Here is a 13,737-nt window from a genome sequence, read left to right as displayed (position 1 = left end):
TGGTGAAGCGCAGCTCACCACAAGATCGGTTTAGGCTATCGAGACGAGTCTCACATCGCCTTGTACTTGTGAGTCTAAACTTGATGAGAACGTCAGGGCTTAAGGGGGGGAGAATGTGAGGCCCCAAGTAGTCTTACATATAAGGTATAATAAAGCTAAAACTCTTAACTCGGTTTAAGCATTTTGGATGGTGGAAACGCCCAAGAGGTTAAGAGAGTTAAGCGTGCTAGGACGGGAGAAGTCCTAGGATGGGTGATTCCCTAGGAAGTTGGGGCGTCACAAGGTGTTAGGGCAGGAAAAGAGAAAGTCACCAACGGAGCTCCTATTGTCCGACCATATGGGAAGATAATCCGAAGATCAAGGAGCAATGGGGTGATGAGAGAGGGAACATTTAGTAAAAAGAATGAGAAGGGCATGAAGAGAGGAGTAAGAGAGAGAGGAGTAAAGGAGCATGACAAGTGGCAAGAGGGGCCGCCAAATAACAGATTATATAGAAAATATAAATATAAAGAGTAGAGCTACTATACTATCGGAAGTATAGAGAATCTGGTGCTTCTGACTTTTTGACCTTTAGATAAGCTCCTTTAATCATTTCTAACCTTTGGATTGTTATTACCTTGTGGGAACCACTCAACCCTAGCACTTTGTTTGGTTCAGGGTTAAAGAGGCACTACAACAGAATTAGGTTATAGCGACACATGTTTGGGACACTTTTGTGTAAGTGTCTCATTTATGTCAAAATTTTAAAAAAAATCTACTAATGCCTAAATATTAAGCCGAATGCAATCAAAAATAAAAGATTACTCTACTTAACCTACCCCACCAAGTCCATTCGACCCGATTACAAACATAAAACAAAAAAAAAAAGAGAAAAATCGATTACCATCTCTCCTTCTCCTCTCACTCAATTCACTAAAATTCTAGACGAAGAGCCCTTCCTTCTCCTCATCCTCCGCCATCGCAGCCAACGAGGTAGAGTTCCGGCGGTTGCTAAATGCTTAAATAAGTGTTAGTAAATTAACATCACTCTTTTAGATTATATTGACACTCTTTAACTGTTACTATATAGCTAGCGACCCCACATATAGCAACACTTTTTAAAAGTGTCGGTAATTTAGCCAGTAGCACTTTTTTTGATCTGTACCGATATTTAAAAGTGTCGCTATAGACCGTTTTTGTTATAGTGAGGGGGATAAAGGGGGACCAAACAACATTTTGGGCGCGGGGGATGGAATTGGGATAATCTTAAAATAAAATTTTAGAACTTAAAATTTTTGAATTTGAGATTTAAAATTTTAATTTTAATTTTGAATTTTTAAAATTTTAAAGTTATATATTTAAATTTAAAATTTTTAATTATAAAATTTAAAAATTTAAATTCAAATATTTGGAACAATATCATTATTTTCTATTTATAATTACCCACTATTCTTTTTATTTCATCTTATCTATTCAAAAGCTATTTTTCTTATTCTCGAAAACAAACAATTTTTATCAAAACGCAAAATTGATCTATTTCAGGCTTAACCCTGAACTTATACTTATTCCTGAAATAACTAGTTATTATTTAACCCTGAACCAAACGAAACCCTAGGGGTACTACTGAACCCTAAGGAGACAGCAATCATCCCAACCGTACAATTCTTGATCCAATGGTCAAAAGAAATTGAAACCATTAAATTTTCTATATTTTCATCAATAGCATAATAGCTCACACATAAAGACATCCGTAATTTTATGTGTTATAGAGAAGCTTTGCAAAATTATTCTGAAAATTTGTGGGTCCAAACGGTTGCAGCAAGGAGCAGCTGCTTTGCTCAAGGGGTTTAAGCAAAGTCAGCAGCACAAGCATTTTCCCATCCGCCCGTCTCTCTTCCTCGTTCCTGGTTCCGCCGTCGCCGCCGCCGCCGCATCGATGGCCGCGGCCGGAGCCACGCGGGGGAAGGCTCCGTGGGCTCTTCTCCTCCGCTTCCGCTCCTACGCCCGCCCCCGCCTCTTCTCCGCCCCGAAACCCTACCACAACCCCACCCCCCCTCTTCCCTGCTTCTTCCGCCTCCTCCCCTCCCGCCCCTTCTCCGCGAATCCCAATCCCGTGATGGGCGACCGCGTCGTCCAGGAGCTCCTCGCCGAGGCCGAGCGGGAGCGGCAGCGGGAGCGCGAGGAGAGGCGGAAGGCCGGGGTCGACGTCGCCGACGACGACGACGAAGAGGAGGAGGATTACATGGGAGTGGGCCCGCTCATCGAGAAGCTGGAGAAGAAGCGGGCGAGGGAGGCCGACAGCGCCTTCGACATGTTCTGGGAGCCCACGGATTCCGACAGCGACGAAGACGACGAGCGCTTCTCCCCCGACGAGATCAAGAAGCGCCTCGACGAGTTCGACAGGAAATGCAAGCGCCACTCCGAGCTCCTCAAGAACTTCGCCGAGGCTGGTATTGTCCCCATGTCCAATGACGAGATTTTCTTGCACGATTCGAAACTAGGAGGGAGTTTGATTTTTTGCTCCCTGAAAAATAGTCTTTGGGATCCAGAATTTTGTAGGATTGCATATTTTGAAAATCCATTCTAGACATTTGATCACGTTCTCCGCCTACCAAACAATGCATGCTTGTTTAGTGAATCAAAGGGATATAAAGAATAAGATGCATCACCTTAGTTTTTACGCGATTCACTTTCGTTATAAGAATGCAAAGCAATCCATTAAATTGTAGTTATCCTTTCCCTCTTTTGTTAGTGTGAGAATGTGTTAGAAATCACATATTTGATTACATAGATTCTGAGATGATTGACTTGCATGATAAGAATGTGAGTGACCCATCATAGTTATGTTATTCGTACCCTCTTTATGTATGAATATTGATTAACACGTGGAAGAATGTGTTAGATTTCAAATTTTCACTTGGGATGCTGCAAGTTCCTTATGTTCCCAATTTTCTTACCTGTTAGGAAGTAGACAAGACTGATGAAGAACAATTGCGGAGGTTCTGGGAAGTAGCTTCCATTATTCTATTTGATTTGTTTTTAGCTGTCTTCTAGTGCATATTATCTCAACCTTGATGCTCCTGTCTTAAGTGTGCCAAAATTTTATATATCTCAAGAGTTAAATCTTAAAAGATTGGGAAGCCTAGGGAGGGATATGTATTAAATTGTCTTTACTGTACTTGTACCACTTGCTATGCTGCTCAATTTGTATGGTTTATTGCTTGCAATGAAGGAACAAATGAGCATCTCTTTTGTAAGAAAAATCCTAGGATGCTGAAGTCAATATGTTCCTCCTAGTACCATAATTTTAATGTGCTCCTAATACTTTCTAGGGACCTATATAATGCTTTCACGAAATGAATTTTGAGTTCTGAGTTGGAACTTGAAGACCATGAGATGAGGAAAGGAGGCTAGAACTGAAAAATCAACTCCACCTTTGGTCAATTTTTAGATGAAAAGAGTGGGCTGAGAGAATTTGAAATGAAATCAATAGTCAAACAAGTAATATCATCATTAAAGATTCAGCAACATAGGTTGAGACACCTAACATAGGCAGTTGCATGTACAATAATAGTATGACACTTACTGCTAGAAATAAGGTCCTTGTTCTGCTATATGATTGATGAAGGCAGAGAAGAAAATGAATTGTGAGAAATGATTTTAGATTCTCTAAGACATTTGGCACGAGACAGACGCTTCCAAGGAAATGATTCTGAGCTTTCCTTCTTCGATAGCATCAATTAAATAGCACTATTGGAAAAGATGGCTGAATAATCAGCTTCTTGCACAACCTAGTCAGTCACAACCCCTAAAAAGAGGGCATTCGATGCATCAATGCCATTTGTACCAATTCTTGCTAACATCAGATTTGCGGCATCAATGCACCTACTCCTCTCTGCATCAATCCAATTTCTCCCTCAAAATGGTACCAAAGGAGAGATAATTACTTTATTATAGTTGTTCTCTTAAAAGCCTACGAACCGGAATTATTTTGCCAGAACCCCTTCTAGAGTTAAGAGGTACTGACTATTGGTTCTCTCGTGCCCCAATTAACGATAGCCTTAGGGAGACCTGCTGTGGCTAGATTCCATTTTCATATGGGTTCCCATCATATCTTTTTTTAATCTTTTAGAGCTTTGCCCTGCTTTGAAATAGGATCTTGCAGCTTGGATTTGAGGTCTGACATCATCCCTCTTAGACTTTCTTCCAACCGCCGGAGATCGAGAGGCTGCCCAGTTCCGGTTGCCATCGGTGCCGTAGTCGAGCTCAAGCTACTCTTTGTTGGATACCATACAACAAAGCAAAACTTTTTAGATGAAGTTTGCTGTTATTTTGCTCCACTTTGATGTTTATCAGATTTTCGCCTTTCAGCTAGAATTATAGGGTCATGATGTAACTTTATCTGAAGTGTTAATAGTAGAAATGAAATAATAATGAAACCAAATAAGACAATTATTGTGTTTTTACTTGCTACGGATATTCATGCCTTTGTTTTGTTGAACCATTTCTATGGTGGTCTGTGCTTCCCCTCTTTCATGCCTCTAAACAGATATACATGAAGATTAACTTTAACAAACTTAACAACTATAGCTCAGTCTTTTCTTACTAGTCTCCTTAACTAAGGAATTGTTTAAGGTAGTTTCTATCTGGTCGAAGACCGCATGAACTCGGGTCTCGGGATGTGGCATGTCTATTAGAACCGATCAGACCAAAAGCTTGGGACTATAATCTTGGGTTCATTAGTATATATCAACTTTCATATCTTTTATTAGGCTGCGTTTGGTTCGGGTATAAGTAAGAACTGCTTGTTCCAGGGATAGGTATAAGTTCAGGTTAAGAACTGCTTGTTCCAGGGATAGGTATAAGTTCAGGTATAAGCAAGAACTAGACCAATTTTGCGTTTGGATGAAATTAGGTTGTTCCTATGAATAAGGTAAATAGTATTTGGATGGTTAGATTGGAACAAGAGGAATAAAAGTTATAATTTGAAATTAAAATTATATTATGTAATTAATTAACATCAAAATATTACTTAAAAATAAATAATAAATTAATTATTAATAAATAATTATAAATAATAATAATTATTATTATTAATTATTAATTATTATTATTATTAATTATTACTAATTAATTATAAGTAATAAATTAATTAATTATTTAATTATTAAAGCAATAAATAATGAGTTAAATATATTAATTAGATTAATTAATAATTTACTGCCATTAAAATTAAGTTTAGATTTGAATTAACCTTGTTCTCATCAAGGAACAAACTTGTTTCAGGAAAAGGGTGGAATAACAGTTCTAGCCTTATACCAACTTGTTTCAGAAACTTAGGAACTACTGTTCCCAGATACCAAACATACCGTTTGGGAACAAAGTGGGGAACAAGGGCTTATTCCCCTTTTGTTCCCGAACCAAACGCTACCGTAAGTTTTTTTTTAATCTCATGCCAGACTATTGTCACATGTGAATCTTTTTACATGTGAACCAATGAACTCCCTTTTGAACCCAATCTTCTACTCCGCAAGCATGGCACCACATCACACTTCGCTCTTCTCCAGATATGCCCTTAAGTTTCTTTATGTTCCACTGTTAACCCACTCAATTGACCCTACGCGTGATCTCGGGCCTCCTTGGCCTAATCTATGGTCTTGACTTTTCTGAGTATACTAAACCATCTTACCTCTATGCAAACTTGGGCCTTCTTGCCCTATTCTCTAGGCTTGGCAATTCAGAGCGCACTAAACCATCATATTGCATTACCATGACTCCTTTTTTGCGAGTGCATCGTGTCCACAATAGCAACCAAATCGATCACACCGTCATTTTAGATGAGTAATTAGGATTTTTAACATTGTCTCTGGTACCAATCGTTAATGTAGTTTTGGTCCATTTCAGGCTCACATGATCTAAGGATGTGACATATATATATTAAAACCCATCCAACCCAAGAACTTAAGCTCAGTCCATTAGTATATATTGTTCCTCTTAACTAGTAAATTTATTCCATGTGAGACTATTCTCACATGTGATTTAATTTGGCGGACCAAATTAGATTCTAGATTACCTTATGCAAACAATAAAATTTCATCAATTTCTATCACATTCCATGGCCTAAGTAGAAAGAGGACTTTCATCATTTTCTGTCACACCCCAATATAAGGATTTAAGTGCCGCGACACGGAATCGTGCCGTAAACTTGCCGGCATGGTACGGCACGGTGCGTACCCAACGGTGCCGATGCGTGCCGGTCACAAAAAATACATGTGTGTCTACACATAATGGCATGAAATATTTATTTTCTTTAGCAACAACATACTCTACTTGCTTATTATGTATCTTTATTAAATCTTTTGACTTTGATTGAGAAAATTATTGACTAATTGAAAGAATATAGAGTTTTAAGTTGTGCTATCGGCACAGGGGCTGTATCATGCCGATATCTTGTTGGCACGATACGGCACGGTGGATACAGCCTATGCCGATTGGCACTTAAATCCTTGTCCCAGTAGTTTCATATTGGATTGTGAATAGAGTGTACTCTAGGTATGCAAGTACAACACTCCAAAACGAGTAACTAGGTTTGAAGCATTTTTGTGCCAGTGGTTTAGTTCCAACAAGTTTCTAAGATTTATGAGTTTGGTCACTTTGTTACATGTGGTGTCATAGAAAGTTGCCAACCACAAGTACTAGACCATGAATATGATGGATGCTACGTCTTGCACTTGTTGAACCCATCTCTAGAATCCAACATTGCTTAGCGGTCCTAGACTATGTTAATGGGCGGCGAGGTCGTAAGGATCTTAGGGTGTTAGATTGCCACACTCCCAGTAGTTCCATATTGGATAGAGAATGGACTATGTTTTAGAACATTACATTCTAGTATGATTGGGTTTAAGCATTTTAGGGCAGTGATTTGGTCCCAATAAGTTGTTGATACTAGTGGGTTAGATCAGTTTTTTACATTTTCTATCAGCAGTTGCATATAACTATAGATTACGTAGATTTGTGTCATTCTCTACCTTGTTAGGATTATGCTACAGCTTGTCACATACCTAGAAGGGTTAGCTTCTGGATAGCTTCTGAATAGTTTGCAAATGAAGATGCTCACATTTATACTTTGCCCATTCAGTCTTAGATATGTATCTAAAGCAGTTAAAAAATGACTAAAATACATGTGCTTGCATGTCTGTTGTGATGTCGTTTGGGCTTCTTATGGCCATATAATTAGTGAATACAACAAATTGGTGTCAGGACTGAAATATTCTTCTCCGTTCTGTTGATTCTATCGGTTTGTACTACATATTTTGTAATGAGCTGATCTGTTTTGACCTCTATGATTCTGTTTATGTGTTATCAAGATGCGCTTGGGCTAGTAATATCAGGATCACTTTGCTGCTATCTAGTCAATCTTAATCTACTTAAAGATCTTCTAATTTTTAATGCCATTTAACTCCATTATTCACTTCCATTCTACTGTGACAGAAACTCTTGATGAAGCTCACAAATGGATGACTAAAATTGACAAATTCGAGCAGCGACATTTGAAGCTTCCACTGGAATATAGGGTCATAGGTGATATGATGAATCGCCTAAAAGAGTCTACAGGAAAAGAAAGGTTTATTCTTCTTCAGAAGCTAAATCGAGCTGTGAGGCTGATGGAATGCAAAGAAGCATATGACCCCACTAATCCTGCGAATTTTGGAGTAATTCAGCACCAACAAGTTGGTTCTCCTGATGATCTGGTAGATAATGCTGGATTCGAGAAGGAGAAGCAAATGATCCAAGGGGCAAGACTAGAGGAAGATGATGAGGATTTCAGTGAAGCAAAAGAGAGAGATGACGCGCTGATAGAGAAACTCAATGCTATAGAAAAGAAACTTGAGGAGAAATTAGCAGAGTTGGATCATACATTTGGCAAGAAGGGCAGAGCTTTGGAAGAAGAGATCAAGGATCTGGTAGAGGAGCGAAATTCTTTGACGGACAAAAAGAGAAGACCTCTCTACCGGAAAGTAAGTGATAATGGTCAATTTTTACATTTCTTTGGAGAACAAGAGTTCTATAATCTATTTTAACTTTTTTTGTACCTTTACTATAGATGAACCAGCGTCTTGAAATATATTCTTGTTATAAGCAATATTATTTGTGCTATAATTCATCTAAATAACTGCCATCTTTATGCAAGCCTTGATATTTTCCATTTGCTGTTAAGCTCTCTTCATTTCTGTTATTCTCTCCCTGCTGATGATTATATTAAACTTACAATGACGAGTTGGATGATTGCATGGATCCATGCTTCCTAATATTGATTAGAGAAACACTGTACTTATACTAAAAGGGTATGATAGGGGAGGAAATCAGGGAAACTCTATTTATCTATGGAGAATAAGAATGCTATTGTTTGTTCGTGAATTACTGAATTTATTGTTTGTAGAGCATCGAAAAGTTTTGTATTTATGATATGTAGAATCCTAATGGAAAGTCCTTGCTTGGGTCATGACCTTTTACATAATTCCTTTGTTGATATAGTTTCTTTAGGGAGAAAAGTACCTTTTCAGTTGAATTTGATTATTTATATATATATATATATATATATATATATATATATAGAGTTGGACTGGGCTACTATTAGTAGCAAAATCCCATTGTTGCTACCAGTTTTTTAGCCTTTGGATCAACTCTTTTCATTATTTCTAACCATTGGATTAAATACTATAACCCAGTGGGGACCACTCAACCCTAGGAGGACCACTCAACCCTAGGAGGACCACTCAACTCTAACCGACTAATATCATCCTGACCCTACAATTTTTCATCCAAGGGTTAAAAACTTGATAGCAAAAAGAGCGTTTTACTATTAATAATATTCCAGCCTAATTCTATATATATATATATATATATTTCTTAAAGGAGATAATATATATAAAATTAAGAAATTGAAAGAGTGGCTTGGTTATAATTCTGACTGTCTGAACCATGGTCAAGATATAAAGTTCTATTCATGAACCTTAATGATGAAAGAATGTATGCTGTTTTTGCTTTAAATTTTTCTGCTTGATGCTAACATACAAACATGCACTAAAATGCTTGATGTGAAATATTCTCTTCTGCTATTAGTTCTGCTTTGTTTTGCAATCTAAGTGACATATTTGCAATATAACAGGGCTTTGATGTTAAAGTTATTGATGTTAATCGAACATGTAAAGTTACAAAGGTGAGACATCCTTACTGATGTTTTATTCAAATGATGTTATTTGTTATTGTTGTATTGCACTTTCCTTCAACTTCAGGGGGGACAAGTGGCCAAGTACACTGCATTGTTAGCTACTGGAAACTACCATGGAGTAGTAGGTTTTGCTAAAGCTAAAGGTCCAACTGCAAAGATTGCTATTCAAAGGGTATGCCTACAAAGCCCTTTTGTACTTACAAATCTATGTTTGGATTTAGAGTAATTTATACAACTTAAATTGCTGTTTGTTGTGGCCAGATCTAGGTTCTTTGTTCTTGTGAATTTTATCCTGCCAAAACAGTGGTGCTCTTGACGAGGTTAAATTTGCAAGTAGAAATCATTTAATATTTAGATTTTGGCCATTGTTGTTTTCTGCTTTAATGCTTGGCTTTACCTTGGACGGCACTCCTAATTTTATAAGGTATTGCTGGTTTGATAATTCACTTGGCCTTGCTTCTTTCTACTACATTCTGCCAATAGTTTTTCAATTTATATATAAAAACTAAATTTGTTATCACCACACTATCTACTGCCTTACATATTCAGCATTCTAATGCATGAACCTGCATATTTTGATCATGCTATAATGTGGTCAAACACAAGAGCATCCTTTAATATATTTAGCTTCTTTACAAATGAAGTATAAATGCTACTTTGATGAATTAAGATGAAAAGACATGCATCAGTAAATTATCCAATCAGTATGAATTATGTTTTGCTGACAACATTTCACCATTATGCTGGATTGTAATGTTATTAAATATATTTGCTATCGGAAGTTGGCGAATGAAGGATGATGAACGAAAGTACATGCATTTTGGAGGAAAATATATGTTAGTTACTTGTCTCTATGGTTGCATCAAATGTAACGCCTATATAAGTAGACAATCAACGAATTAAATTTCTTATTTTTGTGCATATTTTGTCTGTTGTGCTGCCTTGGAGACGATAGGAAATTCAACTTCTCTTTAGGGATTTTTGTTTTTCAATTTTTTTCCCCCTCTCACAAAGACTGGTGGCAGATATGCATTAATATATTGGAACACAATAAACTTATTTCAGGTTTCTACATCACAAAGAAAAAGTCTGCTGGGAGCATCGAGTGAAATTTTAATTTAACTGCATCTGCATCTGCATTATATAGCTAAAAACCCGTTATTTTCTTATGAAACAAAGGTTCTTCTCTTCCCACAGAGGCCAACTTGATCCAAATATTCAAGTTAAGATCACAATAAAGTGAGCCCTGGAGTAATAATTCTGCAGCTCTGAAAGGAGCCGGCGGGGGGGAAGGGGAGGGAATGGTGCTGATTAAATTTTGTTCCCTGGCCTTTTGTTTATTAATTGCAGACATGACTTCTATTTACCTTTCTGACATGAAATAGGATCACCTAATCCTAATTAAGTTATAATTAATTTTCATTTCGGTTTGAGTTGATATCTTTTTATTCATTTTGAAGCATCTGTGTTTTAAGTAATGGGAATTCTGTCAAATTCTGTCTGAAAGGAATTCACCCTTTCATACTAGAATGTTGATTTGCTGATATGTGCTTTCCTTTTGATTAGTTTAAGTTTTTGGCCAGATTTCTAGGACGCCGACTAGTTTTGGTACCAAAAAACTAGTCGGTTTCGTAAAAATTCCATTTGTGTGAAATTTCAGTATATCCTTGATGCATTATATTCATTTAATCAAAAGCTTGCAAGCAGTCTACAGTTGCTCAGATGCATAATTTTACTCGCTTGTGCCTAGAGACATAGAACAATAATATTGTATCCAAGGTTTAAAGTGTCGTGGCACGGGAGCGTGCCGTTGTCTGCTTGGCATGGTACGGCACCGGCACGCTTCCGTGCCGACACACGGTACGCTTGCGTGCCGATGGATATCCACGACCTTTTACTGGCATGCTTTGGTACGGACTTATTTCAGTTTTTTTTATTCCAATAATCTCTTATAATGTTATTTTGAAAGATCTAATCAAATAATTATGAATATTTGCTTTGTATAGCTTACTATGCTCATCAATTAACATATTTGTAAGCTTATTTGTACGTAAAGTACAATTATACCTGATGCAGAATAAAAATTTTATAGGTTAGAATTTTTAATATGCAAAGATTTTTTTTATAAAATACAAAAAAAAAATTTAAAAATTATTTTAAAAAGTATTTGAAAAAAATTATTATTTTTATTAATTTTTTAAAAAAATTAGTAGATCTATCAAAAAAATTAAGCAATAAATTGTATGACAAATAAATTAAATAAATTTAAGTATCAATTGATTTAATTTAGCTTTTAATTTTATCAGTATTTTCAATCTTCTAGTACAAAAATAAAATTTTATGTTTGATGTGGCTCAAAATTTATTTATTGAGTTCGATTTTGTTTCCTTAATTCGCCAAAAATTTCGCGGTGCAACAAATTTTGATAAAATAATTTATGAAGAAAAAAATTGATATCTGTGGTGGAAGCGGAGGGCTCGGACAAATCTTTTATCCGTATATTGATAAACATAGAAAATTAAATTATAATTTTTTTGACTTACCTAATAAGTAAATTTTCGATTTGCAATGTCTTTGGAGGGGCGTGGAGTACCCAGAATGCTTTGGATATCCAAAGAATAAAACAAAAAAAAAAAAGAAAAAATGAAGCAAAAAAGCAAAAAAAAATCGGCATTGTGTCGTGGCACGNTACCCAGAATGCTTTGGATATCCAAAGAATAAAACAAAAAAAAAAAAGAAAAAATGAAGCAAAAAAGCAAAAAAAAATCGGCATTGTGTCGTGGCACGGACTTGCGTTTCACTCTGTCTCGCCCGATACGCAGGTCCGTGCCGCCGCATAGAGGGGGGTTCGAGCCCCCCCCGGTACCGTGCCACCTTTTTGGTGGCACAGTACGTGCCGCCCCGTACGGCACGGGGCGGCACTTTAAACCTTGTTTGTATCAATAACATCACATTATGAAAAACGTGCTTACTTGACAATGTATGTGAACATTATCATTCTACTTTTTATCAACAAATATCACTTACAGCTCTGTTTTACAGGCATATGAGAAATGTTTCCAGAACCTTCACTACATCGAGCGATATGAAGATCACACAATCGCGCATGCAATCCATACCAAATATGAGAAAACTAAGGTAAGCACCAATTGTACACCACTCAAGTCTTCCTTTTTAATTCTGACGATCTACTTTTCGTCATTTTATGTTTAATCGGTTTGGCCTTTACGTTAACTATGGTGTCCCAAAACTTCAGATATATTTGTGGCCTGGACCAATGGGAAGTGGGATATCAGCAGCTGGTAGAACTGTTGAAACTGTACTGTATTTGGCTGGTTTCAGCAATGTCAAGTCAAAGGCAATCCTCTCTCTCTCTCTCTCTCTCTCTCTCTCTCCATGTGAAGATTGAAATGATATTCATGTCGGGTGGCCTTCACAGATCATTGGCTCAAGGAACCCACTTAATGTTATAAAAGCACTCTTCAAAGCGCTGAATGCTGTAAGTGCAAATTGTTGTATTCTGTCCATTTCTTCTTTTTCTTCTTCTTCTTTCTATTTTTTTGCCGAATTCTTAAATAAAAAATATATTCTTTTCTTCATCCCATCTCTATTTTTCAGATTGAAACACCGAAGGATGTCCAGGAGAAGTTTGGACGAACTGTTGTTGAGTCGTACTTGATGTAGTGCTACCACATATGAACTCTCAGCTACGACCTTGCTGGGGAAAAATTGCACAAAGTGTCCCCAACCTTTTATGAGGTTTTAGCTCAGCCCCCAATCTTTCAATTGTTGGCATATTAGTTAGTTGCTTACTCTGTGTGATGGTTATGCAACTTATATTCAACTTGATGGAGAAATTTTAACGTGTAGGAAACGATATATATACGAAGGGAAGGGAGCAAATTGTAAACACTAAATGGTTGAGGACCAAATTGAAACTAAACGAACCTGAAAATAATTGCCCTTTGTCTTTCCTTTTAACCTCATTGCCGATCAACGCAGCAGCAAACCCTCATAAAAGGCGGAGCCAAAGGCCTCTGGATACTTTTTGGGCTTCATGTTCTTTTCTTCCCTATCTGCAGTTGTAACTAAAGATACTAAATTATGTAGTAGTTTCATTGTTGTGTTTTTATTAGTATGAGCATACACATTATTTTGTTGGTTGGCATCTTCAGCTGGTTGAAAGAGGATTGCAGTTGGTTTAATAGCGGCAAACCGTTCTGAGAACGCGATTTTTCTACAATAGAAAAGCTTTTGTTCCATATTTTGGTCCGGCAAAAACATCTCTACCTGGGATTTAAAATGCTGTGCGAATTCATTTCCTTCATGCTGTTTTTATGTTTGCCTTGCATATAAGGTCTTTCATTGTAGCCTGAAGTGTTACTAGATTTGGGCTTAGCCTATGTGATGCTAAATCCTGCAACAGTATATGGTATACGCATAAGTACGCCGCTGCAGCAGCAGCAGCAGCTACAAGAGACCATTGTAAAACCTCTAACTAAGACAAATGATCATGTTCTTCAAGC

At 37.0% G+C, this 13,737-nt stretch overlaps 1 protein-coding gene across 2 annotated transcripts; it reads left to right on the top strand.

Annotated features, from left to right (window-relative positions):
- Positions 1,733-13,475, top strand: LOC109714031. 2 transcript variants are annotated; one of them, XR_002217235.1, is made up of 9 exons: positions 1,733-2,429; positions 7,471-7,997; positions 9,149-9,199; positions 9,276-9,383; positions 12,254-12,349; positions 12,468-12,569; positions 12,651-12,710; positions 12,830-12,970; positions 13,082-13,475. XR_002217235.1 is itself a non-coding variant. In XM_020238426.1 (8 exons), the coding sequence occupies exons 1-8, from the start codon at positions 1,916-1,918 to the stop codon at positions 12,893-12,895; spliced, it is 1,524 nt and encodes a 507-aa protein (XP_020094015.1). In that variant the 5' UTR covers positions 1,733-1,915; the 3' UTR covers positions 12,896-12,976. The 2 variants fall into 2 exon arrangements, 1 of the variants encoding a protein (XP_020094015.1); XM_020238426.1 differs by lacking the exon at positions 13,082-13,475 and having other exon boundaries at positions 12,830-12,976.

This window comes from Ananas comosus, linkage group 8 (assembly GCF_001540865.1).
Source record: "Ananas comosus cultivar F153 linkage group 8, ASM154086v1, whole genome shotgun sequence".
Classification (NCBI taxonomy): Eukaryota; Viridiplantae; Streptophyta; class Magnoliopsida; order Poales; family Bromeliaceae; genus Ananas; species Ananas comosus.
This window is presented reverse-complemented; position numbering and strand designations above follow the sequence as displayed.